The sequence below is a fragment of the Sorex araneus genome, chromosome 5, assembly GCF_027595985.1.
Source record: "Sorex araneus isolate mSorAra2 chromosome 5, mSorAra2.pri, whole genome shotgun sequence".
In the NCBI taxonomy this organism is placed as follows: domain Eukaryota; kingdom Metazoa; phylum Chordata; class Mammalia; order Eulipotyphla; family Soricidae; genus Sorex; species Sorex araneus.
Window position 1 is genome coordinate 47,751,147 of NC_073306.1, and position 22,866 is coordinate 47,774,012.

General features: G+C 60.5%; 2 protein-coding genes across 3 annotated transcripts; one reads left to right on the top strand and one right to left on the bottom strand.

Moving 5' to 3' along the window:
- Positions 1–2,962: 2,962 nt before the first annotated feature.
- Positions 2,963–12,920, top strand: MAP3K6 (mitogen-activated protein kinase kinase kinase 6). 2 transcript variants are annotated; one of them, XM_004603715.3, is made up of 28 exons: positions 2,963–3,102; positions 3,176–3,199; positions 3,478–3,668; positions 3,776–3,944; positions 4,261–4,367; positions 4,968–5,138; positions 5,216–5,328; positions 5,768–5,927; positions 6,118–6,280; positions 6,366–6,473; positions 6,572–6,621; positions 6,719–6,814; positions 6,926–7,013; positions 7,101–7,234; positions 7,513–7,640; positions 7,847–7,983; positions 8,755–8,860; positions 9,298–9,455; positions 9,546–9,738; positions 9,842–9,980; positions 10,209–10,368; positions 10,520–10,696; positions 11,515–11,620; positions 11,812–11,983; positions 12,070–12,182; positions 12,274–12,347; positions 12,558–12,634; positions 12,814–12,920. In XM_004603715.3, the coding sequence occupies exons 1-28, from the start codon at positions 2,965–2,967 to the stop codon at positions 12,902–12,904; spliced, it is 3,543 nt and encodes a 1,180-aa protein (XP_004603772.3). In that variant the 5' UTR covers positions 2,963–2,964; the 3' UTR covers positions 12,905–12,920. The 2 variants fall into 2 exon arrangements, with proteins under 2 accessions (XP_004603772.3, XP_054994928.1); XM_055138953.1 differs by lacking the exon at positions 3,176–3,199.
- SYTL1 (synaptotagmin like 1) lies at positions 12,693–22,044 on the bottom strand. The gene is made up of 15 exons (XM_055140837.1): positions 21,921–22,044; positions 19,221–19,449; positions 17,930–18,078; positions 17,634–17,703; positions 17,507–17,552; positions 17,084–17,156; positions 16,748–16,845; positions 16,506–16,619; positions 16,141–16,307; positions 15,824–15,920; positions 15,468–15,626; positions 15,201–15,279; positions 14,975–15,074; positions 13,865–14,070; positions 12,693–13,710 (listed from the first exon to the last, which is right to left on the bottom strand). Exons 2-15 carry the CDS (start codon positions 19,409–19,411, stop codon positions 13,571–13,573), a joined length of 1,689 nt encoding a protein of 562 aa, XP_054996812.1. The 5' UTR covers positions 19,412–19,449; positions 21,921–22,044; the 3' UTR covers positions 12,693–13,570.
- Between the last annotated feature and the right edge of the window lie 822 nt (positions 22,045–22,866).

Consider the following 22,866-nt stretch of genomic DNA (forward strand, 5'->3'; position numbering starts at 1 on the left):
GGCCCTCAGAGCAGCTGACACGCTTCTCTCTCCTGCATAGCTTCAGAGCCCTCGGCACTCCGCCCTCAGCACTCCTGTCCATGCTGAAAAATAAAATCACTTTAGCCCTTTCTAGGCTCAGGAGCCTCTTTCAGTTACTGGTCAAAACTCAGGAGGGCAGATCCTGGAGATGGAGATGGATATCCCAGCAAACCTCCCTCCCACTCAGGAAGGTGGCTTTCAGATGTGGGAGTAGCAAGCAGGGTGAGAGGGGCAGCTGGATGCTGGGAGGCTTGAAGGAGTTCAAACATCCCCCCAGAGGATGCCCTGGGACCTCCTAGTGCCGCAGGTGGATACAGCTTTCTCATCCTCTCTGTTGCCCCCTGCCCGTCCCTCTCAGTACCTGCTTCCACCCGAACTCTGGGATAGCCAGGTTATGGGCTAGGTAGTTGTGGCAGACTAAGGTCTGGGGTTCTGGGGTTTCTGTGGTTCTCCTTTGGGTTTTTCTCTCCTTGGTTTTTGGGTCACACCCAGCGGTGCCTAGGGTTTACTCCTGGCTCTGTATTCAGGAATCACTCCTGGTGGTCTCTGGGGATAGTATGTGATGCTGGGGATCAAATCTGGGCCGGGTGTGTGCATGGCAAGCCCCCTACCCCACTGCACTACCACTCCAGCCCCAGGGGGTTCTCCTTTGGGTGGCTAGAGAGATAATTGCTGAACTCTTCACAGTTGATGGGGTCATTGTCTGGGTGGAGGTCAAAGGTCAGTAGGGCTCCATGGCATTGGCGCTACTTTTGGGGGGCAGCACACACCCAGCAGTGCTTAGGGTGGCTCTAAAGGTTCTCAGGGGTTCGTGGGACTCCAGCCTGAGATGCACGCACTCAGCCCTTTCAGCTCTCCGCCGGTGTCCGTGCACAGCAGGTGGGATTCTCTGGGAGGCGCCCCGGGGGAAAGGTCCAGGCTGTGGCTCAGACGTCAGGTTCCGAGTTCCGGGGAGGGGCAGCGATTCGCACCTCTTGCCTCGCCAGAGCCGGGACACACGACACACGGGTGCGCCTGCCGTGCTGGCGAGCAAGGGGCACGGGCTGTTCCGGAAACGCCGGGCTCTGAGGTTCTGGCGAGGGAGGAGGGAAGAGGCGAATCCCCGGCCTCTGGGGAGTGGTGCAGCCCGGGGCCGAGGGTGGGGCTTTCCCAGTCGGCTGAGAAAGGGCTGGGCTCCGGCTGCGGGTGAGGGCAGGAGGGCGGGCACTCTCCTTTGGAGTCTGGGTGGCGAAGGCAGCCACACCGAACCCGGGGGCCCTCCACGTGACTCGGATCACTAGATGCCCGGGATTCCCGGGACGCAGCGCCCGCTTTCCGATTCTCCGAGTCCGGATTTCGCCCTGGACCCCCCGGAACGGGAGCTCGGGGTGTCCAGGTCCAGGAGGAGACTCCCGAGCCCGAGATCCCTGGCTCCAGGGTGGCTCCGAGTGCCCAGAGACCGTCGCCCCATGCCCGAGCGGCCCCCCACGACGGGGCCGTGCCCGCGGTCCGGAGTCCTGGAGCGCGCGGGCAGCTGCTGGCAGGACCCGCTGGCCGAGGCGCTGAGTCGGGGTCGCCCGCACGCGGCGCCCCCGGGCCGCGGCTGCGCGCGAAGCCGGCCGCTCCGCGTGGTCTACGTGCTGACCGGGGAGCCGCAGCCCGCGCCGGACGGCGAGGCGGGCGGCGAGGCGGAGCCGCTGCCCCTGCGCTGCCTGCGCGAGGCCTGCGCGCAGCTGAGCGGACCTCGGCCGCGGCCGCAGCTGCACAGCCTGCCCTTCGGGACCCTGGCGCTGGGGGACACCGCGGCTCTGGACTCCTTCTACAACGCGGGTGAGCGCGGGCTGGGGGCGCGGGCGCGGCCGAGGGGCGTGGCGAGGTCCCTCCGGGAGACCGAGAGGTGTGTGCCCTGCGGGGGCCGGGTGGTCACAGCATCGAAAGTTGGGGGACCCGGGAGGGGCAGTGATCAAAGTGAAATTAAGGAGACGGGGAGCTGCGCCGGGCTCGGAATGGAACTTCAGAGCATCTAGACCCGGCTCTGGGGCTCAGAGTTGAGGCTTGAAGCATCTTGGAGAGAAGTGGGGCTCGGCGTGGGGGGGAGGCTGCAGACGGGGCAGCGCGTGGACCCGGACAGTGAGACTGGAGGACTCAGCCTCTGAATAACGCGCGGAGCCGAGGGGGCGGACCCCGGAGGGTGGAGCTGGCACGGCAGAGCAGCCGCGAGGGACTGCGCTTCAGGGCTCCTAACCCACTGCTTCAAAGCACCCGTCTGGAGAGACGGACAGAGAAGCAAAGGAACCACTGGCGCTGGATTTGGGACCCGCAAGCAAAGGTTGCGAGTCGCTAGTAATTGCCGTGGAATGGGCGGGCGGGGGCGGGGCGGGGGCGCGGCCATCCCCTCTCCCCGCCTCCGATTTTATTTGGTCATCCCTGAGTCGGGGAACTGTGCTGGCCGCTTGCTAGTAGTCTCTCGAGCTAAGAATTGAGGGCTGATTTGGACTTGGAGGACACAGGCATGCAGAGCGACAAATAGGCAGACACAAACGACATGCCGACCCGCCCGCAACAGCCCTTCAGACTGTAGCACTCAGGGAGCTTGCACACAGCTGGGGCCCAACCCTTTCCAGAGTCGGGATGGAATACCCTGGACAGGGAACTTCTGTGTTTGCGTAACTCCTGCGTCTGTTTAGATGACCGGCTTGGACAGGCGGGGCTGGGCCATGGCCTCCCTTTGGGAACAGCTGAGACCTGGGTCCCGGGACACAGAGCTCAGCTGGGCTACAGCACCACAGAGAGCATCTGTGTGAGAGGCAAGCAGCCTCTGTAACTGAGGCCCAGGGTGCAAACCCGCCCTGCTGGAGTCACAGGGGAAGGCAGACGAACCAGGGCGGATCCCTGAGCTCCTTCCCCAGCTGTGATGCCCGGGGGCTCAGGACTCAGGCTGGCACCGCCTGTGTGCCCGCAGACATGGTGGTGCTGGAGGTGAGCGGCTCCCTGGCGCAGCCCTCACTGTTTTACCACCTGGGCGTGCGTGAGAGCTTCAGTATGACCAACAACGTGCTCCTGTGCTCCCAGGCCGACCTGCCAGACCTACAGGCCATGCGGGTAGGTGGGGACAGGCAGAGGGCAGTGGTCGGACCTACCCAGACACCAGCATCTGATTGTCTGTCTCCTGCAGGAGGATGTTTTCCAGAAGAACTCGGTGAGCAGAAGCCATCGGGCCCTCCCTTTGACCTCCATGTGCCCTGCCCTTTGACCTCCCCCATGACCTCCATCTCCACTGCCTTTCCTGGTCTCCTGAGTGCCCCCGTGCCAGGCCTCTTTATGTCCATGTAACCCTCTGTTCCCTACAGCTTCCTTCTGAAGTGTCCCTTCCCTGCCATTCCCATCTTCCTCGTGCTGACCTCCACCCCCTCTCTGCCTGGCTCTCACCTGGTGCTGACCTCTGACCTCTACTGATTCCTCCCTCCCCACCCCCAGGACTGCATTGGCAGTTACACACTGATCCCCTATGTGGTGACGGCCACCGGTCGGGTGCTGTGTGGTGATGCAGGCTTGCTGCGGGGCCTGGCTGACGGGCTGCTCCAGGCCGGGGTGGGCACCGAGGCCCTACTCACTCCCCTGGTGGGCCGGCTTGCCCGCCTGATGGAGGCCATGCCCACGGACTCTTGGTAATCAGGAGCCCGGGAAGGGAGCGGCGGGAGGAGGATGGCACGGGTCCAGCAGGGTGGCATGCCCCACCATGCTCTCTCCCTTCCTTCCCCGCTGTGGCCATCAGTGGCTATTTCCGGGAGACCATTCGGCAGAATATCCGGCAGGCCCGGGAGCGGTTCAGTGGACAGCAGCTACGGCGGGAGCTGGCGCGCCTGCAGCGGAGGCTGGACAGTGTGGAGCTTCTGAGCCCTGACATCATCATGAACCTGCTGCTCTCCTACCGAGACGTGCAGGTGAGGCAGGCCTGGGGCTGCGGGGAACCCCTGCCAGGGGCTTTGGGCAGACTGTGCCAGCCCTGCACCCCAGCTTCTGTATCTGTGAAAGGGGACCCTTATCACCATCTCCCCGGGAATCTGCAGGCAGGCGGTGTGGGGACAGAGGGGCTTCTCTGTGTGGGGGATGGGGTCCACACTACCCGACGGCCTGAGTGGTGAGCAGGGATGGTGTAGGAAGATGGGGTGTGGGTGGGAGGGACATTTGTCAGGCTTCCCTCAGGGGGAGGACTAGGGGTCCCAGCAGAGACCATCAGGCACGCTGCCTCCCCTGCAGGACTACTCAGCCATCATTGAGCTGGTGGAGACGCTGCAGGCCTTGCCCACCTATGACGTGGCCGAACAGCACAATGTCTGCTTCCACTATACATTCGCCCTCAATCGGTGAGTGGCAAGCAAGGCACCGGGGACACAGATCTCAGCTATGTCAGCTCAGGTGTCACATAGCTGCTCCGGGGCTCAATGACATCCCATGATTCCTGCTTTTCTCTTACTGCCATCTCTCCTGGGGTCCCTGCTATTCTGTTACTGCTGGGGGGTGGGATAGGTTGGTGCTGCCCTTTAAGGTCACAGCTCCCCAGAGTCATCAGAGCAGGATCTCTGGTTTCTGGGTTCTCTATCTTTAGAAAGGTCGGTGCTGAGCTGGGTGCTGCTCCTGTTGTCAGCTCTTGAAAGAGTCCCCCCCCGCCCCCCCCCCCCAGGGCTGGTGCAATAGTACAGCAGTGAGGGCATTTGCCTTGTACACAGCTGACCCAGGTTCAATCCCCAGCATCCTATCTGGTCCCCAGAGCACCTCCAGGAGTATTTCCTGAGTGCAGAGTCAGGATTGGGCCCTGAGCATCACCAGGTGTGACCCAAAAAGAAAAAAAGAAAAGAAAAGGAGAAAAGGGTCCCCCTGTCCCTGTTCAGAGTCAGCAGCTTCTGGGGGAGTGGGCAGGGTTCTCAGGCAGGCCCCCGGCCCAGCCCATCTTCCCTGCCCCCTAGAAGGAACAGGCCTGGGGACCGGGAGAAGGCACTGGCCGTGCTGCTGCCGCTGGTCCAGCTGGAGGGCTCTGTGGCACCCGACCTTTACTGCATGTGTGGTCGCATCTACAAGGACATGTTCTTCAGCTCTGGCTTCCAGGAAGCCAGCCACCGTGAGCAGGCCTTCCACTGGTGAGGGGTACAGGCCAGAGGGCAGCAGGCTGGGGCTGTGGGCATCAATCCAGCCTGATCTGCCTGCTCTGCCCCAGGTACCGCAAGGCCTTCGATGTGGAGCCCAGCCTGCACTCGGGCATCAACGCGGCTGTGCTGCTCATCGCGGCTGGCCAGCGCTTCGAGAACTGTGAGGAGCTCCAGCTCATAGGCGAGTCCCATTCTCCACTCCTCTCCCCAGCACTGCCACAAAGGGGCAGAGTAGACAGAGGACACAACAGCAGCTGGCACTGGGTTTATCGTGGGTTTGGGACAAACCAGGCAGTGGTGTGAGATCAGGTGGTGTGAGAAATTGAACCCAGGATTCCTGCATGAAAAGCAGATGCTCGGCCCTTTGAGTTATCCCTGGCCCCATGATTTGGAAACAGAGTGTCTGCATCAGTGTGTGAGGAACAGGGCAAGGCACCAAGGAGTGACATCTGACCTCTCCCTTGTGTGCCCCCGCAACCAAAATCAAACCCAAACTCTCACCTGAGCTCCCACTCCCACCTGGGGATCCTGCCACAGCTGTTTTCACCTGGGCCAGTGCTGTGACTGTGGTTCCACTTACCTGCACCCACACTTACAAAGGCCATGGCCCTCCCTCCCAGGCATGAAGCTGGGCTGCCTGCTGGCCCGGAAAGGCTGTGTGGAGAAGATGCAGTATTACTGGGATGTGGGCTTCTACCTGGGAGCCCAGATCCTCGCCAATGACCTCGCCCAGGTGGCGATGGCCGCAGAGCAGCTGTACAAGCTCAATGCCCCCATATGGTAAGTGGCCCGCTGCAGGCATGCCCTGGCAGCTCCGTCCACTGGCATGCCAGCCTGACCCCCTAGCCTGCGACCTGGGCTTTCCCAGTACAGTTCAGTTCCCGTGTTCTGGTTACATCCATGCCCGTCCCCTCTCCCTGGCCATGCTAGCTGGGGCCTGGGCAGAACTGAGGACAGGCCTTGCCCGCAGGTACCTGGTGTCAGTGATGGAAACCTTCCTGCTGTACCAGCACTTCCGGCCCAGCCCAGAGCCTCAGGGAGGACCCCCGCGCCGAGCCTACTTCTGGCTCCACTTTTTGCAACAATCCTGCCAGCCGCTCAAGACATCCTGTCCCCAAGGGGACCAGTGCTTAGTGAGGCTCATGGGGGTTGGGGTGGGTGGTATGGGGCCTGGGAGAGGATAAGCACTTTCTACCGACCCTTCTGTCTCCCCAACAGGTGCTGGTCCTGGAGATGAACAAGGTCCTGCTGCCCGCCAGGCTGGAGGTTCAGGGCACAGAGCAGGGGGGCACCGTGACTCTGAGCCTGATGGAGCCCGAGAGCCAGGTGAGACTCCATGCAGCTCCTCACCCTTCCATGCGGAGTCCCCCAGTGCACACCCGCTGAGGTCCTCGTCTGCACTCACACTGCCTCTCTTCTCACAGGATGCTGGGACCAGCAGGACATTGCCAGTGGCCTCCATCTGCGGTGTGAGGTGAGAGGCCAGGCCTGGGGGACTACCCGCGGGGGCGTGGGGCTGCACAACCAGCCCGCGCGCGGGGCGTTCACTGGTCCTCTCCCTCCCTGCGCAGCGCGTCCAAGCGTGACGAGCGCTGCTGCTTCCTCTACGGGCTCCCACCGGCTCAGGACGTGCAGCTCTGCTTCCCCAGCGTTGGCCACTGCCAGTGGTGCGTGGCGGGCGCGGGTTCCCAGGGGCCGGGAGGCTGGGAAGGTGGGGGGCACGCCCCACCTGACCTAGGAGTGGACAGCGTCTACGGCCTGACCTCCCCCACCCTCAGGTTCTGCGGCCTGATCCAGGCCTTGGTGACAAATCCGGATTCCGAGGCATCTGCGGAGGAGGCCGAGGGCGTGAGGGAGGTCCTGGAGGTGAGGAAGAGGCCTGGGGGTTGGTGGGGGTTGGGAGGGGTGCTGAAGACTTTGCCGACCCCCGCCCACCCCGCACTCTCTCCGCAGTTTGATTATGAGTACACGGAGTCGGGCGAGCGGCTGGTGCTGGGCAAGGGCACGTACGGGGTGGTGTACGCGGGCCGCGAGCGGCGCACGCGCGTGCGCATCGCTATCAAAGAGATCCCCGAGCGCGACAGCAGGTGGGGGCCCGGGCCGGGGGACTCGAGAGGAGAATGTTCTGTGCGCGGGAGAGGGAGGGAGGAGTGGGGCCCAGGGGTCGGGCGTGTGGGCGAGGGCATGGGCTGGAAAAATCTGACTCAGTGCATCCAGGTCTGTGGGCGGGAGCGCAGGGACCCGCGGGCTGTCTGCCCTTTGGCCGGGTCTGGGGGCCTAGCTGGTCGGGGCTCCTGGCCTGGCTGGTTCTGGAACTGGGGGAGCCTCCCCGCACAATCCGGCCTCCTCCTCCCCTCGCCCCCAGATTCTCTCAGCCCCTGCATGAAGAGATCGCGCTGCACAGACGCCTGCGCCACAAGAACATCGTGCGCTATTTGGGCTCAGCCAGCCAGGGCGGCTACCTCAAGATCTTCATGGAGGAAGTGCCTGGAGGTACCTGGAGGAGCCTGGGAGGAGCCCTGGGAGGGGTGCAATCCTAGGGGAATATGAACCCTAGCATTTGTGTGGGTGTCATGGGCTACAATTAGTTGAGGCTGTGTGGGGCTTTGACGAAATCTGTATGCCTGGGCATCGCGCAGAGAGCTGTGGGTTGAAATCATGTGGGTGCCAGTAATGAACTTAGGCTCTATGTGGCCCAGGAAGTCTGTCCTCTTTGCTGCGGTCGGTGTGGGGACCCCTGCAGGACAACGAGAGCACCATCAGTTTCTACACACGCCAAATCCTGCAGGGACTCAGCTACCTACACGACAACCGCATCGTGCACCGAGACATCAAGGTGAGCCCGGGTGAGCTGGTCTGTCCTGGTCTTCAGTGGAGACACAGGGGCAGACACAGCTGTCCTTTGCAAAGGGTAGGGGAATTCACCAGAGAGATTTCCTGGTGAAGGAAAGTGGTTCAATATCAGCCCAACTAGATGCCAGCTAGCTGGGGAACCAAGGGGATGGCAGGGGTTGGGGGTGGGGAGAGTCTGGTAGAGGCAGGACCAGGCAGGGTCACTGATATGTATATATATATTTACATATATTTACTTTTTGGGGCCATACCTGGTGGTACTTAGGGCTTACTCCTGGGTTTGCACCCAGGGATCACTCCTGGTGGTGCTCAGGGGACCATATGGAATGCCAGAATGCCAGGGATCAAATCTGAATGGGCTGCATGCAAGGCAAGCACCCTACCCGCTGTGCTATTGTTCCATCCCTGACCACTGATACCTGGTTATTGGGCTCTACTTTTTTTTTTTTTTTGCTTTTTGGGTCATACCTGGCGATGCACAGGGGTTACTTCTGGCTCTGCACTCAGGAATCACCCCTGGCCGTGCTCAGGGGACCATATGGGATGCTGGGAATCAAACCCGGGTCGGCCACGTGCAAGGGAGGCAAACGCCCTACCCGCTGTGCTATTGCTCCAGCCCCTATTGGGCTCTACTTAATGGAGGTGGTCACAGGTCATTCAGTGAGCAAGGGATGGAGTTACTGAAGAGGGTCAGTACACACTATTTCAGGATCCCAGCTTGATATTCACAGAGTTCGATGTCCACTCTGCTCAGGGGGACAATGTACTGATCAACACCTTCAGTGGGCTGCTCAAGATTTCTGACTTTGGCACCTCCAAGCGACTGGCAGGCATCACACCATGCACAGAGACATTCACAGGTGAGAAGGCGGGAAGGTGGGCATGGGAGTGCAGACCTGGGCAGAACTACTCCTGGGGCTGTCCAGGAAACAGTGTTTCTCCTGACCCAGACTCAAGTCCTAGGGGAATGGACCCCACGGAGGTATATTAGGGCAGGGGTTGAGTGAGGCTCTCTAGAATTGGGAGTTGGTGTGTTTTGGGGTGTTGTGCCTAAATTGGAACCCATGAGCACCGTGGGCCAATGTGGGCAGTGAAGTGTAGAGTGGGTAATGCTGTCCAGACTGGATGATGGGATGAGCTGTGAGGGATGAGCGAGGAAACTCAGGAGAGATCTGACAACCAGGGTAGGTGATCGGGTCTGTCTCAGATGGTGGGGTTCAGAGTGAATAGAGGAACCAGAGGATGATAGGGCCCCGGAGGTGAGAAAGGCTCCATTAGCATAGCCACTATGTCCTAGGGACCCTGCAGTATATGGCCCCGGAAATCATCGACCAGGGCCCCCGGGGGTATGGGAAGGCAGCTGACATCTGGTCATTGGGCTGCACTGTCATCGAGATGGCCACAGGCCGCCCACCCTTCCATGAGCTCGGGAGCCCACAGGCTGCCATGTTTCAGGTGAGAGTCACCTTTCAGGCTGTGGTGGGGAGAGACTGGGCCCCAGTCACCTCTAACCTGACCCTGTTTGCTCTCCCTGTCCTCTTCTAGGTGGGCATGTTCAAGGTGCACCCACCAATGCCCAGTTCTCTGTCAGCTGAGGCACAAGCCTTCCTCCTCCGAACTTTTGAAGTGGACCCCCACCTTCGAGCCAGTGCTCAGGCACTGCTGGGGGATCCCTTCCTGCAGCCTGGGAAGAGGAGCTGCAGCCCTGGCTCCCCCCGACGTGCTCCGCAGCCCTCAGGTACCACTTGGGTGGAGGGAGGGAGCAAGTGTGAGGTAGGGATGCCGTCCAGGAAGAGGCCAGGGGGCTTGTCCCCAGGCTGATGGATTTGTCCCTCCCTCAGATGCTACCTCATCCAGCCCCACTCCTTCAGTGGACTCGGCCACCCAGTCCCAGACATTCCCGCACCCTCAGGCACCCTTTCAGCACCCGCCTAGCCCCCCAAAGCGCTGCCTCAGCTATGGGGGCACCAGCCAGCTCCGGTGAGAACCAGGGTTCTGGGATGGTACTGCCCTTGAGGACTTGAGCTCCTCAACCACTTGCAAGAAGGGCATCTCCCAGATGCTCTTATTTTGTGCCCCTTCAGTGCTGGGTTCATCTCTATCCCAGAGGAATCAAAGAGCCCCGATACAGACCCTAGGGCTTAGGGCTTGAGGGGGTGGGGCCGTTCGGTGTTGCTGCCTGCCCCCTCCAACAGCTTTCACACCCAGGGTCCCCGAGGAGCCAGGGGCTGAAGAACCAGCATCTCCCCAGGAGAGCTCGGGGCTGAGCCTGCTGCACCAAGAGAGCAAGCGCCGGGCTATGCTGGCTGCGGTGCTGGAGCAGGAGCAGCACAGCCTGGCGGAGAATCTGCGCTCAGAGCAGGAACAGGTGGGCGGACCGCCCCGGCGCCCCCTAGCGGTCCAGCATGGACAGGACTCCTGCTGAGGGCCTTCCCCACCCACCCACCCCCGCCCACCCCATCAGCATCTCTGAGCTCAGGTACGAACACGTGCTGGACAACCTCTCTCTTCTTTCTCAGGATTCCTGTCTGGGCAGGAATCACGTGCAGCAGCTACTGCGCTGCCTTGGGGCACACATCCACACTCCCAACCGCCGACAGCTGGCCCAGGAGTTGCGAGCACTGCAAGGACAGCTGCAGACCCAGGGCCTTGGGCCTGCGCTTCTGCAGGGACCTCTCTTTGCCTTTCCGAATGCGGTAAGACTGCAGTGAAACAGAGTGATAGTAACGGTACCTGCCCCCCACCCCCGCCAGACCTCAGGGAGTGAGCCCTGGTGCACAGCCAGGAGTAAGCCCTGAGCACAGCTGGGTGTGGCCCCAAAACAACAACAAAAGGGGCTGGAGCGATAGCACAGCGGGTAGAGCGTTTGCCTTGCACGCGCCCGACCCGGGTTCGATTCCCAGCATCCCATATGGTCCCCTGAGCACCGCCAGGAGTAATTCCTGAGTGTAGAGCCAGGAGTAAGCCCTGTGCATCGCTGGGTGTGACCCGAAAAGAAAAAAAAAACCCCAACAACAAAAAATATTCTCGAAATGAGGACTTTCCAATGGGTATCTGGGTGGGTTCCCCAGTGCCTGGAAACTGTGCAAGTATTTGATGTCGCAAGACTCTGGGTGCCTTCTCCAGGAAGTCAGTGCCATCATCTGGAAAGGGACAGCCACCTGGTCATTAGCTTTCCAGTCCCTCCCCTGGCCCCAAGCCCTCCCACTCCACTTGCCTCTGGCAGAATATTTATTTTTTCGCTGTCTAGATAAACACAGGGCCTGACTCATCTCTACCACTGAGCCACATCCCCACCCGGCAGGAGTAATTTTATTTTATTTTGGGGCCACATTCTCAGCAAGGTGGTAGGTGCCGAGATTCCAACTGGGCCTCCAGCACACAAAGCACGCACACTTGGCCTTGGGGGTAATGCCCCCAACCCTTGGCAGGAGATCTCTTAGACCTTCCAGCTCCAGCTCCATGGTGCTGTGAGGCTCAGCAGTCTCCCGTCGCGCTGGTCCTCCCTCTCCAGGTGAAGCAAATCCTCCGCCGGCGCCAGATCCGCCCACACTGGATGTTTGTGCTGGATTCGCTGCTCAGCCGTGCTGTGCGAGCTGCCTTGGCGGTGCTGAGCCCAGGTAGGCGTGTGTGGGTGTGTGGGCATGTGTGTGAGTCCCTTTAGGGGAGTGGCAAACACAAATGAGGCCCGCAGTGGGCGTGGTCAGGGGCGGGCTTTACGGGGTAGACTTTGGTCTCACTGCCCAGGAGCGTTGACTATGCTGGTTCCTGGGGTCCCAACTGGGTATTCTCACCCCGCTCTTATTGCAAGAGGTGAAGGAAGAAGCAATCCCTCCGAGGTCAGAGGAACCGAGTAAAGAAGAGGCGTCCCAGCCAGAGCAGCTGGAGACGGTGGTCCAGCCCAGCCCTGCCCCTGTGGAACCTGAGCAGGACTCCCCACTTCTGATGGTGCAGCTGAGCCTCTTAAGAGCAGAAACGGATAGGTAAAGCCCCTAGTACTCGCCCGTTGCCTTGAGCTCCGTCCTCATGCTGCCCCCCCCACTGTACCCACCGTCCTGCACCCCAACAGACTCCGAGATGTGCTGGCTGAGAAAGAGCGAGAGTGCCACGACCTGGTGCAGCAGGCTCTCCAGCAGGTGAAGGGACAGGCTGAGAACTCTGCTGTGGCCTCGCAGCCCTCAGGTGAGCAGGACCCTGATGGCAGACCCCTGTGGTGGGTGCGAGGAAGCATCTGGAAGGAGACACTCTTGGCTCACACCTGACTTCTTGACAGCCGCTCTCCTGGGGGACCAGAACCTGGTGCAGTGGCTACAGGAACTGAACGTGGATGCAGGAACCATCCAGACGGTGAGAATGGTGGCTGATTGTGACCTCAACAACCCCAAACTCCATCTTTGCCATCTCTCAACACCTCTTCCTTTGTCCTTCTGCTGCCGAGAGCCTGCAGAAGGGGCCCTTAGTGTCCCCTCCCAGGCACAGATAAGAATGGGTGTAATCTGCTCCAGTGGGTGTCTAGGCCTAGCTTTTCTGATTCTTCGGGTCCTTATTCACAACCAGCTCCTGAGTCACAGCTTCACCCTCCACATCCTCCTGACCTGTGCCAGCCGAGACGACCTCATCTACACCCGCATCAGGTGTGTGCTGGGATTCCCAGGCATGAACCACATCTGTGGCCTCACGCTAGTCCTATCCTGACCCGCAGTGATAGGCTGACCTGAGTTGCTCTCTGGAAACGAGGGTCTCAGGCAGGCTGGGTAATGGAGAGAGCCTGGGGCCTTCTGGAAGAGTCACACAGAACCCCTCCACATACTAGGGGAGGGATGGTGTGTCGCATCTGGAGAGCCATCTTGACACAGCGAGCGGGATCCACGGCAGCGGCCCTTGGTTCCCGAGAGGCGGAGTAAAGGCAGCAGAGGCAGGAGGCCACACCAAAGGATGGCAAATGGAGAAGACCCCAGCAGCACTGACACATCCCACACCGAGGGGCAATGGGAAGAGATCAGGCAGGTGGGAAAACCAACCACAGAGATGCCCCAAGCATGCCAGGTTTAAGACTATTAAACCCAACACTTTCGTATCCTTGGTCTTAATCTTGTCTTTTTAAATTTTTTTTCTTTTTGGGTCACACAATGATTCTTAGGGGTTACTCCTGGTTCTGCACTCAGGAATTAATCCTGACCATGCTCAGGGGATTATATGGGATACTGGGAATCGAACCCGGGCTGGCTGCATGCAAGGCAAAGTCACCACCCACTGTACTATGGCTCCGGCCACAGTCTTGTCAGCTTTTAAGGTATGGCATCCAGGTGGGGCCCAAGGGCCAGCAATTAGGTCTTTAGGTCTGAGTCTAAAATGCCTTTCCTGGTCCCCTTCTATTTTTTATTTATTTATTTATTTATTCTATTTATTTCTAAACGGAAATGCTCTTTCCTGCTGTCACCTCGCCCCTCTCCCCTGCTCCGCAAGCAGACCTTAGCCCCTCATTGTCCTTAGGATAAATTTTATTGACCTTAGCCAAGGGCAGGCTCTGAGACGGGGGTACAGAGAGTTTGGCAGGACTGCTGGGACAACTATGTCCGGGGGACCAGGTTGGTTCGGAGGGGCAGGAGGCCATCCACCCACTCACACGGTCGCTCCAGGAGAGTCTGCCACAGCTGCTTCTCCTCGGGGGTGGAATCCATCCAGGGCACCTGCAGCCCATAGCTGCTACCTGGATGTGGGTGGGGAGGGTGGGGGACTTGGGCACGCTGGACACCGCAGTCTCAATCCTAAATTCTCCATGGACTTCACAGCTCAGGTAAGGGCAAAATAAGGCCCAGGTTGGCACCTAGATCCCGTTTTAGGACTGACCCTGCCCTACTCACCTGTGCCCAGGCTGAGACGTGTGCCCCCCAGCTGGCGGCTGGCCAGGGCCCCGTGGTCCCAAAGAGACAGCTCAGCGCAGGCCTGGCGCAGGTCAGCAGGCCCGAAGCCATCATAGACCATGGTGTGGTTGAACATGGGGCTGAGGCTGCGGCGTACCACCCTTGTTCGTTGGCGGCCGGCCCGGCTGTCATCGGGCAGCACAGAACTGTGGGAGAGGTGGGTTGGCATCAAGCAGCTACCTCCTTATACTCCCCAAGCCCTCCTGTCCACCTCCAGCATGCAAATGTCCTCTCGCCCCACCCTGAGACTTGGCCCTAGATGTTGGCTATCTTGAACCTTTGCACCAGCTTCCTATCTGAAGTTTCAACCCCTGGGCTGGGGAGAATGTTCAGTGGAATGGAGCACATGATCTACATACAGGAGGCCTGGGTTCCATCCTAGGTACTGTATGGATCACCTCCTCTGACACCCCCGCCAAGCACTGAGCCAGGAGTAGCTCCTGAGCACCTAGGTGTGGCCCCCAAATGAAAACATAAAAATTACAACTCCAGGAGTCATAGAGACAGTAAGTGAAGACTTGGAGATGCCCCACGCTTACTTGGAAAACCACTCAGATACAAGTTTGGGGCAAGCCTTATAGCCTGGCCTTCCATGGCAGGACCCTGCAACCTCCCGGGTCTCGGCCTCAGGTCCTCAACAGTCCTGTAGGCGCCTGTCACCCTAACAGCAGTGCCTGGAAGCTTCTCAGCTCCCTTCACTCCAGCTTGTGCCCAGGCTGTCCCTGCACCCCTTCTCAGTGGTCAAAGCTCACTCTGGACCATCATGGGAGGTTGATTAGCAGGGGCTGCGGGGGCTAGGAGAGAGCTTAAAGGAGTTTGGAAAAAATAAAATAAAAAAGGAGTTTGATCCTGGCCCCACGTGAGCCCCTGAGCGTTTCCAAGAGCAACTCTCGAGCACTGAGCCTGACGAGCCAACCCCCCAAAGGCACAATCAGATGTGGCTCAAAAACCAAAAAATCAAAACAGAAGGATTCTGTTTGAGGTGGGGTGTTCATTGCAGGAGGAAGGAAGGGAAGGAAGGGAAGGCGTGAGATTCCAGTGGGCCCTCACCATTGAACGTAGGAATCCAGGGATCCTGAGCGCAGGGGAATGAGGTCCTGGGCTTCCTTCACCCAGAAGTGCAGCTCCCCGCTCGGGGGCTGATCTGCACCTGCGGAGAGTGGATGGCTAAGGCCGTGCCACAGCCTCCGATGGAGCCCCCTCCCCAGGGAACAGGAGTCCTCTTCCTCCCAGGGTCTGTCGTGCCCAGGTGGCCTCTCGCGGGACGGTCACTCACCCTCAGCACCTGCAGGGACGTACTTGAGGGACAGCGAGAGCAGCCCGCGGCTGGGGAGGTCGTCAGGCGACTGCGGGACCTGCGGGAGTCCGGGTGGCCGGTCGGGGGCGGGGGCGGACCCAGAGGAGAGAGGCCGGGGTCGCCAGGTTCCGAGGGGCGGGGTTAGTGGGAGGACGGCCCCCCGGGAACCCGCTCTGGCCACCTGGGCAGGGCTAGGGGAACCCCGGGGGTACAGGCGGATCTCCACACACCGGTCAGCTTTCTCACCCGGGGCTGCAGGGGGAGCCAGGTGGCCTCAGAGTCCCAGTTCCACGTGTCCAAGGGCACTTCGACTTCTCCCAGAAAGATGTTGCGGCCCAGGCTTTCGCGATGCCACACGGACAGGCTCAGCACGCGACCCTGGAGCTCGGCCTGCGGGACGGAGTACTGGGGACAGGAGGTGCACGTTGGCGGGGCGCCGGTCACGGCTCTAGTCCTAACACCCTCCTTGCAGCACGGAACCCCAGGGTGCCCTCCGAAAGGCATCAACGGGCGGTGTGGACAAGCGCCACGCACACCGCCGCCAGGTGAGCCAGATAGACCGAAGCGCTTGACGGGGCCACGACCCGACTCCGCAACCGCACCTGGAGAATCTCGTTGAAGACGGGGTTCAGGTTCCGTTTCTTGACCGCCGTCTTGCGCTTGCTCAGCTTATCTGGGAGGAGGTAGCTTTTGACGTAGCTGGGGCGCGGGAGGTGAGGACCGGAGGTCAGGCGTGGAGCCCACGCCGCGCTTCCGCCCCCGGCCAGCGCCTCCCCCACGCAATCACTGCTGCCCGCCTCCCCAGCACCGCGGGGCTCCGCCACCCCTCCACCCCCTCCAGCACCCTGGGGTCCGCGCCCCGTGAAAAGCGGCGGGCCGGGCCTGCGGGCGCCCCCTCCCGGCCGGGCCCCGCACTCACGGGTCGGAGCGGCGGCGGCGCGCGGCCGCCAGGCCCTGGCACTGGATCACGTGCACGCGCAGCTCGCCGGCGCCCGGCTCGTAGCGCAGCGCGAAGTGCACCGAGCCGCGCACCTGCACGGCGCCCGCCTCCGCCTCTCCGGACAGGCTCATCTGGCTGCCGCTCAGCTGCGGACGGGGGCAGGGGTTGTCAGGGCGTGGTGCGGGACTCACGTCGGGGCAGGGAGTGTGGGGGATCGGGGGAGAGAGGACAGCACCCGAGGTAGCGCGTCTGGGGCTGCGGTGTCCGGTCCGGGAGTGAGCGTCGGGGTGCGGGGGGTAGTGCCCGCTTTCCGCGTCCCCTGGCCCTCTCCTTCACCCCCTCACCGTGGAGGAGTTGAGGCTGGACACCGAGGAGCTGCTGCTGAGCATGCGGTCGAGGGAGGGACAGCGCCCCGGCGTCTCCTCCCCATTCTCCTGGGTCTCGGACGCGGCCTGGTTCTGGGGAGACGGGGACGTGAGGGGGGTGCCCGCTTTCCCCCAGCCCTCCCTCCCCACCAACCGCGCTCGCCCGGCCCCTCCGGAGTCCGCTCCGGCTCTTGAGCTCAGCCGCAGCCGCGCCCGCCTACCTGAGCTGGAGGGGGCGTTGGCTCCTCGGTGCCCCGCGACCGCGGCTCGGGCGACGCCTTCTCCTCGGCGCAGACCTGTTCGCCCCCAGGACTAGGGGCTGGGGTGCGGCACAAGCAGATGAGAGAACCCCTCTGGAGTCTGGCCATGAGCCAGTTTGCAGGGGCTGGTTTACAACCCCGGGGACCCCCAGCACGTTCAGGCCCGGGAATACCCCGGGAGAACCAAGCCTTCCTCACCCCGATTTAGGAGGAAGCTGAACACAGGTGACTGGGGTCAGAGCTGCTCTGGTCCCCATGACCTCTCTTCTCCCCATCCTATACCTTCTCACTGTTTACCTTCTTGGGCATGCGGCCCGTCCTCCTGATCAGAAGCCCATGGAGATGCGTATGGGGTGGAGGAATCAGGTACCTGAAGAAGCCAGGGGTGCGGGGTCAAAGGTCATGGTGGGTCAGAACCCCCCTCCCTCACCCCCCAGCTTCAGATGTGGTACAGCCCTCAGGGCAGGGATGGCACTCTGGCAGGACCAGTTGGGCCTGTACTTCACACTCCTTTCCTTGCCTGCCTACCTCCAGGAGGTCTCTCTGCCCGACTGAATCAGGGTCCCCCTGGAAGCTGGGTGCACACCCCCTTTTGATAGGTGAGGAGGAGAGAGGCCCAGTAGGGTCTCGTGGTTCTTAGGTTTCTTCCCAGCACACCCCACCTCTACCCCAGCACCTGGGCCCTTCTTCCGCCAGCTCTTTCAGCCACTCGTTACTCACCTCTGCCTTGGTGAAGCTCTCTTGAGGGGCCTCTTCGGCGGGGAGCCTAGGAGGAGGGAGAGGTGACTGTTGGGGCACGGGCTCGGGTCACTGGTGGGTGCCCTCCCCTCTTGCCACGCCATCTCACCTGGGCTCTGGCTCCTCTTCATTCCCTTTGCCGGCAGCCTCGGCCTTCTGGAGGCCCGGAGACTGATCTCCTGTGCTCCGGTGAGAAAGTCTGTGAGCTCCCCCCCACCAAAACCCCAGACTTTGGAGATGCCCGCCCACCTCCCAGCGCCCCTGGGGAAGGTACCCACCAGGAGACACACAGCTCTGGGGCAACAGGGACCCCCTGCATTCTCTTCCCAGTGCCCTCTGCCGCCCTACCCCGGAGAAACATAGCTCCAGGGTGCCAGGGACCCCCTGGAATCTCTTTCCTCTCACCCCTGGAACTCTTTTTTCGGCGGAAAGAGGCTCGAACGAGGTCAGAGCCAAGGTGGGTGTGCTGGTGTCGCTGGGCACGAGCTTCCTGGAACCAGTCCCCCGTCAGGATCTTCAGCTGCCCAGGGTCTTCCAGTGAAGCCCGGAGCTTGCTGGAGGGTGGCGAGAGTATGGCTGTCACCACTCATGCCCAGTGCTATGCCCACTGAGGCAGGTGCATGGCAGCAAATCAGACTTGACCCCTTACTCCGGAGGGACTTAGTTTAGTGGCCATGAGTCAGGATATTATAGTGAGGTAGATGCCACAATGCATACGAGAAGGGCTAGCTTTGCCTGTGGGGATTCTGGAGGGCTTCCAAAGGAGAGGGCCCTTTAATTGCTGCCTTGTTTGTTTCTGGTTATACTCAGCAGTGCTCCGAGACTCAGTGCACAGGGTTCACTGCCTAGTGTTCAGGGCACCATGTGATGCTGGGGACCAAACCTGGGCCTCCTAAACGCAAAGCATGTGCTTCAATCCCTTGAGTTATCTCTCTGCCTTTGAATTGCATCTTCTTTTTTGGGGGGCGGGGGACATACCTGGTGGTGCTCAGGATTACTCCTGGCTCTGCACTCTGGGATCACCTCTGGCATCATATGGGATGCTGAGGATTGGACCTAGATTGGCTGTGTGCAAAGCAAGTGTCCTACCCACTGTAATATCTCTACCAATCCTTGAATTGCTGCTTTAAGGACAAATTGAAGTTCTCCAGGTAGAAAAGAATAATAATAATTATAACTATTATCAAATAACTTGTTCACATCATCTGATCTCATTCTATGAGGCAGTGCTCCTGAGCTCCATTTGACAGATGGAGAGAGTGAGGCAGGGTGTGAGGGTGTCAGGACCAGGAGGAACCTGTCTGTTAGTATGTCTCCAAACACCCAGGCTCCTCTGCCACTTGTGTGGCTGAGGGGAGGGGCAGCACAGAGGTGAGGGGGTGCTGGGAGCTCTGGGGCTAAGTGGACACTGTGCATGCACTGGGGTGGCGGTTCCCCTGGGAAGTGAGGCGGAGAGGCCGTATCTGAGTGGAGGACGGGTCTGAGAGCCCTGTCTGTGAGCTCCGGTGGCCCTGAGGGCTCAAGCCTGCAGAAAGGAGGCTGGCAAGGGAGGTGGCAGAGTCACCTGACACAGGTAATGCGCCAAGCACAGGGGACAAAGAAGCAAAGCCTCTTCACAGGTGTTGCCAGGCAGCGTATAGGTGGGGGGGCAGGAAGTGGTCCAGCCCCTCAGTCAGGACTGCCCGCCCTGCCGCACCTTACACGGCCTTCCTCCCGCTGGCGCAGGTGAGCATCTCTCTTCAGGACCTCTGCAATCGCCTCCTGCTCTTCCTCCGTCAGGAAACTGAGGTCCAATAGCCCGGCGGCCTCAGGCTCCAACTCATGCGCCATGAGGGGGCAGGGCAGGGCCCAGAGCCCCTCTTGAGATGTGTGGGCGCTCTGGGGCATCAGCTGGGGCAGTGCCCCGGCTGGGCACACGTGGTTCCCTGTGGACAGACCAAGGGTCAGGTCAAGCCCTGTCCAAATGCAGAGAAGTTCTTGGAACTGTCATTTGTTGGTTTGTTTCATTTTGGGGGCCACACCCGGCTGTGCTCAGGACTTACTCCCAGCTCTGTGCTTGGCAACACTTTAACTTCTGTGCTATCTCTCTGGTCCCTGGCTGACCTTTTAAAATGACCCAAACTGGGCTGGAAAGATGGCCCAAAAAGTTAATATGCGTGATTTACACCTCTAGTTGTCACCCTCATGAAGGAACACCCCTCCCAATGCCCACCCCACCTCCCCGCACAGAGCAGGAAGTAACCCAAAATGCAACAAGTTTTTTTTTTTTTTTTTTTTAAATAAAAGCGAAAAACCTGCTTAAATATATGCCCAACTGAGGGGCCAGGTACAACCCAGGGAAGACTGAGGTCAAGGTGGTGTGAGATGCAGCATGGACACATGCAGATACTGGTCCATGAACATGCTCAGGGGTACACAGGGACACAATGAAACCAGCTCCCCAAGGTGGAGCAAACACGCTGATTCTGGCAGAGCAGGCCTGGGAAGGCTATGAACAGAGGCCCAGCCCCAACCCAGGCTAAGAGACTAACCCAACATGTTCTCTTTTCTATTCAGTTTTTGGGTTACACCCAACTGTGCTTACGGTCACTCCAGGTGCTCCCTGGGGAGTCATGCAGTGCTCTGGATGGAACCCCAACCTCACCTGTGCTCCAGCTCTTGGAGCTCCCTCCTGGCCTCAAGGAATATAGTCTTTTTTTTTTTTTTTTGGCTTTTTGGGTCACACCCAGCGATGCACAGGGGTTGCTCCTGGCTCGTGCACTCAGGAATTAACTCCTGGCGGTGCTCAGGGGACCATATGGGATGCTGGGAATCGAATCCGTGTTGGCCACGTGCAAGGCAAATGCCTTACCTGCTGTGCTATTGCTCCAGCCCTGCTCATGGAGTATAGTCTTAAACCCAACATCCCCATACACAATTCAGGTCTTACTCCTGGCTTTGTATTCAGAAATCACTCCTGGCCATGCTCGGGGGATCAAACCCAGGTCAGCTGTGTGCAAGCACCTAGCAACATCCTCTGCCCCGACCCACTGGCATGTGCATGCAAAAGGAAACAAGATGGGGTCCTCAGGACGAGAACAAGGCCGGAACAAAGACAGATCACACCCGTGTCACACACCCACACCGCTGCCACTGAGCCGTGAGCTCCTGGAGAGGAGAGACACCCCCATGTCAGCCTGCAACATACAACAGATGGTTGGCAACAGGCCGGTTACATGCAAAAGCACACCAGCACACATGTGCTTTTACATGTACACACAGGCTCGCACACATACCCGCTGCCTGGGGACCTCCCAGGTCCTTCTCTCCACCCCTCACCTCTACCCTGCCTTAGCCCATTAGATCTTCCTGTTTGAGGCAACCTCCTCTTCAGCCCACACTCCAACTTCCTCCGCCTGAAGTAACCGCAGTGCCCTCGCTCCCAGTGGGGCTTTTGCTACCAACTCTGCCCTCCTGCACGGAGCCCAGGGACCCCTCTGCTGTGGTCAGCCACCTGGGCCACCTGGCTGGGGTGCTGGTGGTGGAGGCTGGCCTGGTACTGTGGCGATTCCGGAAGGAAAAGCTTTGCCTAGTACCGAGGGGCATGAGGACGTGGCAGGCAGGGGGCATGACTGGCCAAGGGCAGGGCTGGTAGGGCTGATGGCCCCCTCCAGCACCTTCTGACCTCACCGCCCTCCACCCCTGCCACACACACACACACACACACACACACACACACACACACACACACACACACACACTCCAGCCCTGCTGTACTGGAAGGGAAGAGATAGGGAGGTCCGGAAAGTCTGGGGGCCTCTTACCGTCCCCTCCGCCCGAGGAACCTGGGCACCTGCAGGCCCCACCACAACATTAAGTTCTGGACTGTGCCCCAGGGCTCTGGCGGTGAACAGTTTGGCGCCGGGGGTGCAGTGCCTCTGTCTATTCTGTGCCTGAGGTGCCTGTGGGTGCGCAGCTGTGGGGCCCGGGTGCAATGTCACTGTCGACCTGTCACAGGCTGTTGGGATTGGGTCTGTGTCGGTGGCTTTCTAGGGGATGGTGGTGTGCTATATGGATCCCTCACCCCCTGTGGTAGGTGTGATGGGCTGTGCCCTGGTAGGGGGTGGGTGTCTGTCAAGCAAGGTCAGTGCAGATCTGACCTAGCCTGGTCCTAAAGGTCTGGGGACCTTTGAGCCGGGGGTCCCCATCAGCACCTGCAGATTCTATTGGGGTCACCTGCTCCGATCCAGCCAGGGCACAGCTCCGAGAAGCCAAAGAGGGACCCTCGGCAGGGGCTGCTCCAGTCCTGGACACTCCCGCCGCCCCCACCCCCAGGGCCAGAGGGCGCTCAAAATACCAGGTGGCAGTACCTGCCCTGAAAGAGGCGGGGGACCCTAGGCTGCCCCAGGTGTGTTACCTGTGGGGGTCCAGTATGGAGGGAGCACCTTCGAGGGGAGACTGGCTCCCCTGACAGCAGAGTTTCAGAGAGTGGGAGGCGAGCAGAGTGGGACTAAAGCTGACTCAACCGCCGCAGCTGCCGCCAGGGCCCGGCTGCCCCAGGAGGAGGAAACACCTTTTGGCGAGGCCTCATGCAAAACCGGGCCTGGACTCCCGGCTCGGGCACGCCTGCGAGCCTCTCAGCACCCACAGCGTGTCTGGTGGGGGGGTGCTGCCCATCGGCCCAGCCTCCCCGCGGACTCACCTTGACCCTCTGCAGCTGCAGGGAGGACCCCAGAGTCCACCTGTGCCCGCCAGAGAAAAGGCCGCGATGCCCACTGCTGGCCGGAACTTGCTTTGAAGCAGTGATAGACCTGTGCCTGGCCCAGGGTGTGGAAGGGCGAGGACAGCTCAAGTTTCTGCCCTTCCCACGGAGACCCGGACTGTGCCCCTGTGCAAACCCACCGGCCACGGGGCTCTGGGGATGGGAGGTCCTGGCTAATAGGCACCCACTGTCCTTTCCCCTCCCCAGGCCACTTCCACCCTGGAAGGACCTCCAGGGAGGGACTGGCCAGGAGCCCCAGTTGCACCCTGGACCCCAACTGCATTCTGGTGCTTCATCTTCCTCTATTAGGGACCCCCTGAACGGCTCCCTGGCCCTGCCTGTGCCCAGCAGAGGCTTGATCCTGGGTCACCTCTGCTTCGGAATCATGAAGAGCCACACCCAAGCTTCCCCGAGGCCCACAGCCAGCTTCCAGCCTTGCTAGCTCATAATACTCCAGAGAGGAGGCGACCAGGACTCCCCACTCCTCAGGCCTTCATTTCTGGAACTCAGACCAGTTTCTGAGAATTTCTGTTTCTCTGAGCACGGGAAAGTGGCCCCAGCCCCAGGCTTCCCATGCATTGTTTTGTGGAAGAGTGTTTTC

Coding starts and splice junctions, on each gene's coding strand:
- SYTL1 (XM_055140837.1), bottom strand. CDS start 19,411: ATGCCCCAGAGCGCCCACACATCTCAAGAGGGGCTCTGGGCCCTGCCC. Junction 16,620..16,747: donor CAACGCCCCCTCCAGCTCAG/GTAGGCGGGCGC, acceptor CCGTCTCCCCAG/AACCAGGCCGCGTCCGAGAC. Junction 15,627..15,823: donor TCTTCAACGAGATTCTCCAG/GTGCGGTTGCGG, acceptor TCCTGTCCCCAG/TACTCCGTCCCGCAGGCCGA.
- MAP3K6 (XM_004603715.3), top strand. CDS start 2,965: ATGGTGGTGCTGGAGGTGAGCGGCTCCCTGGCGCAGCCCTCACTGTTT. Junction 7,014..7,100: donor GCGTGAGGGAGGTCCTGGAG/GTGAGGAAGAGG, acceptor CTCTCTCCGCAG/TTTGATTATGAGTACACGGA. Junction 11,621..11,811: donor CTTGGCGGTGCTGAGCCCAG/GTAGGCGTGTGT, acceptor TCTTATTGCAAG/AGGTGAAGGAAGAAGCAATC.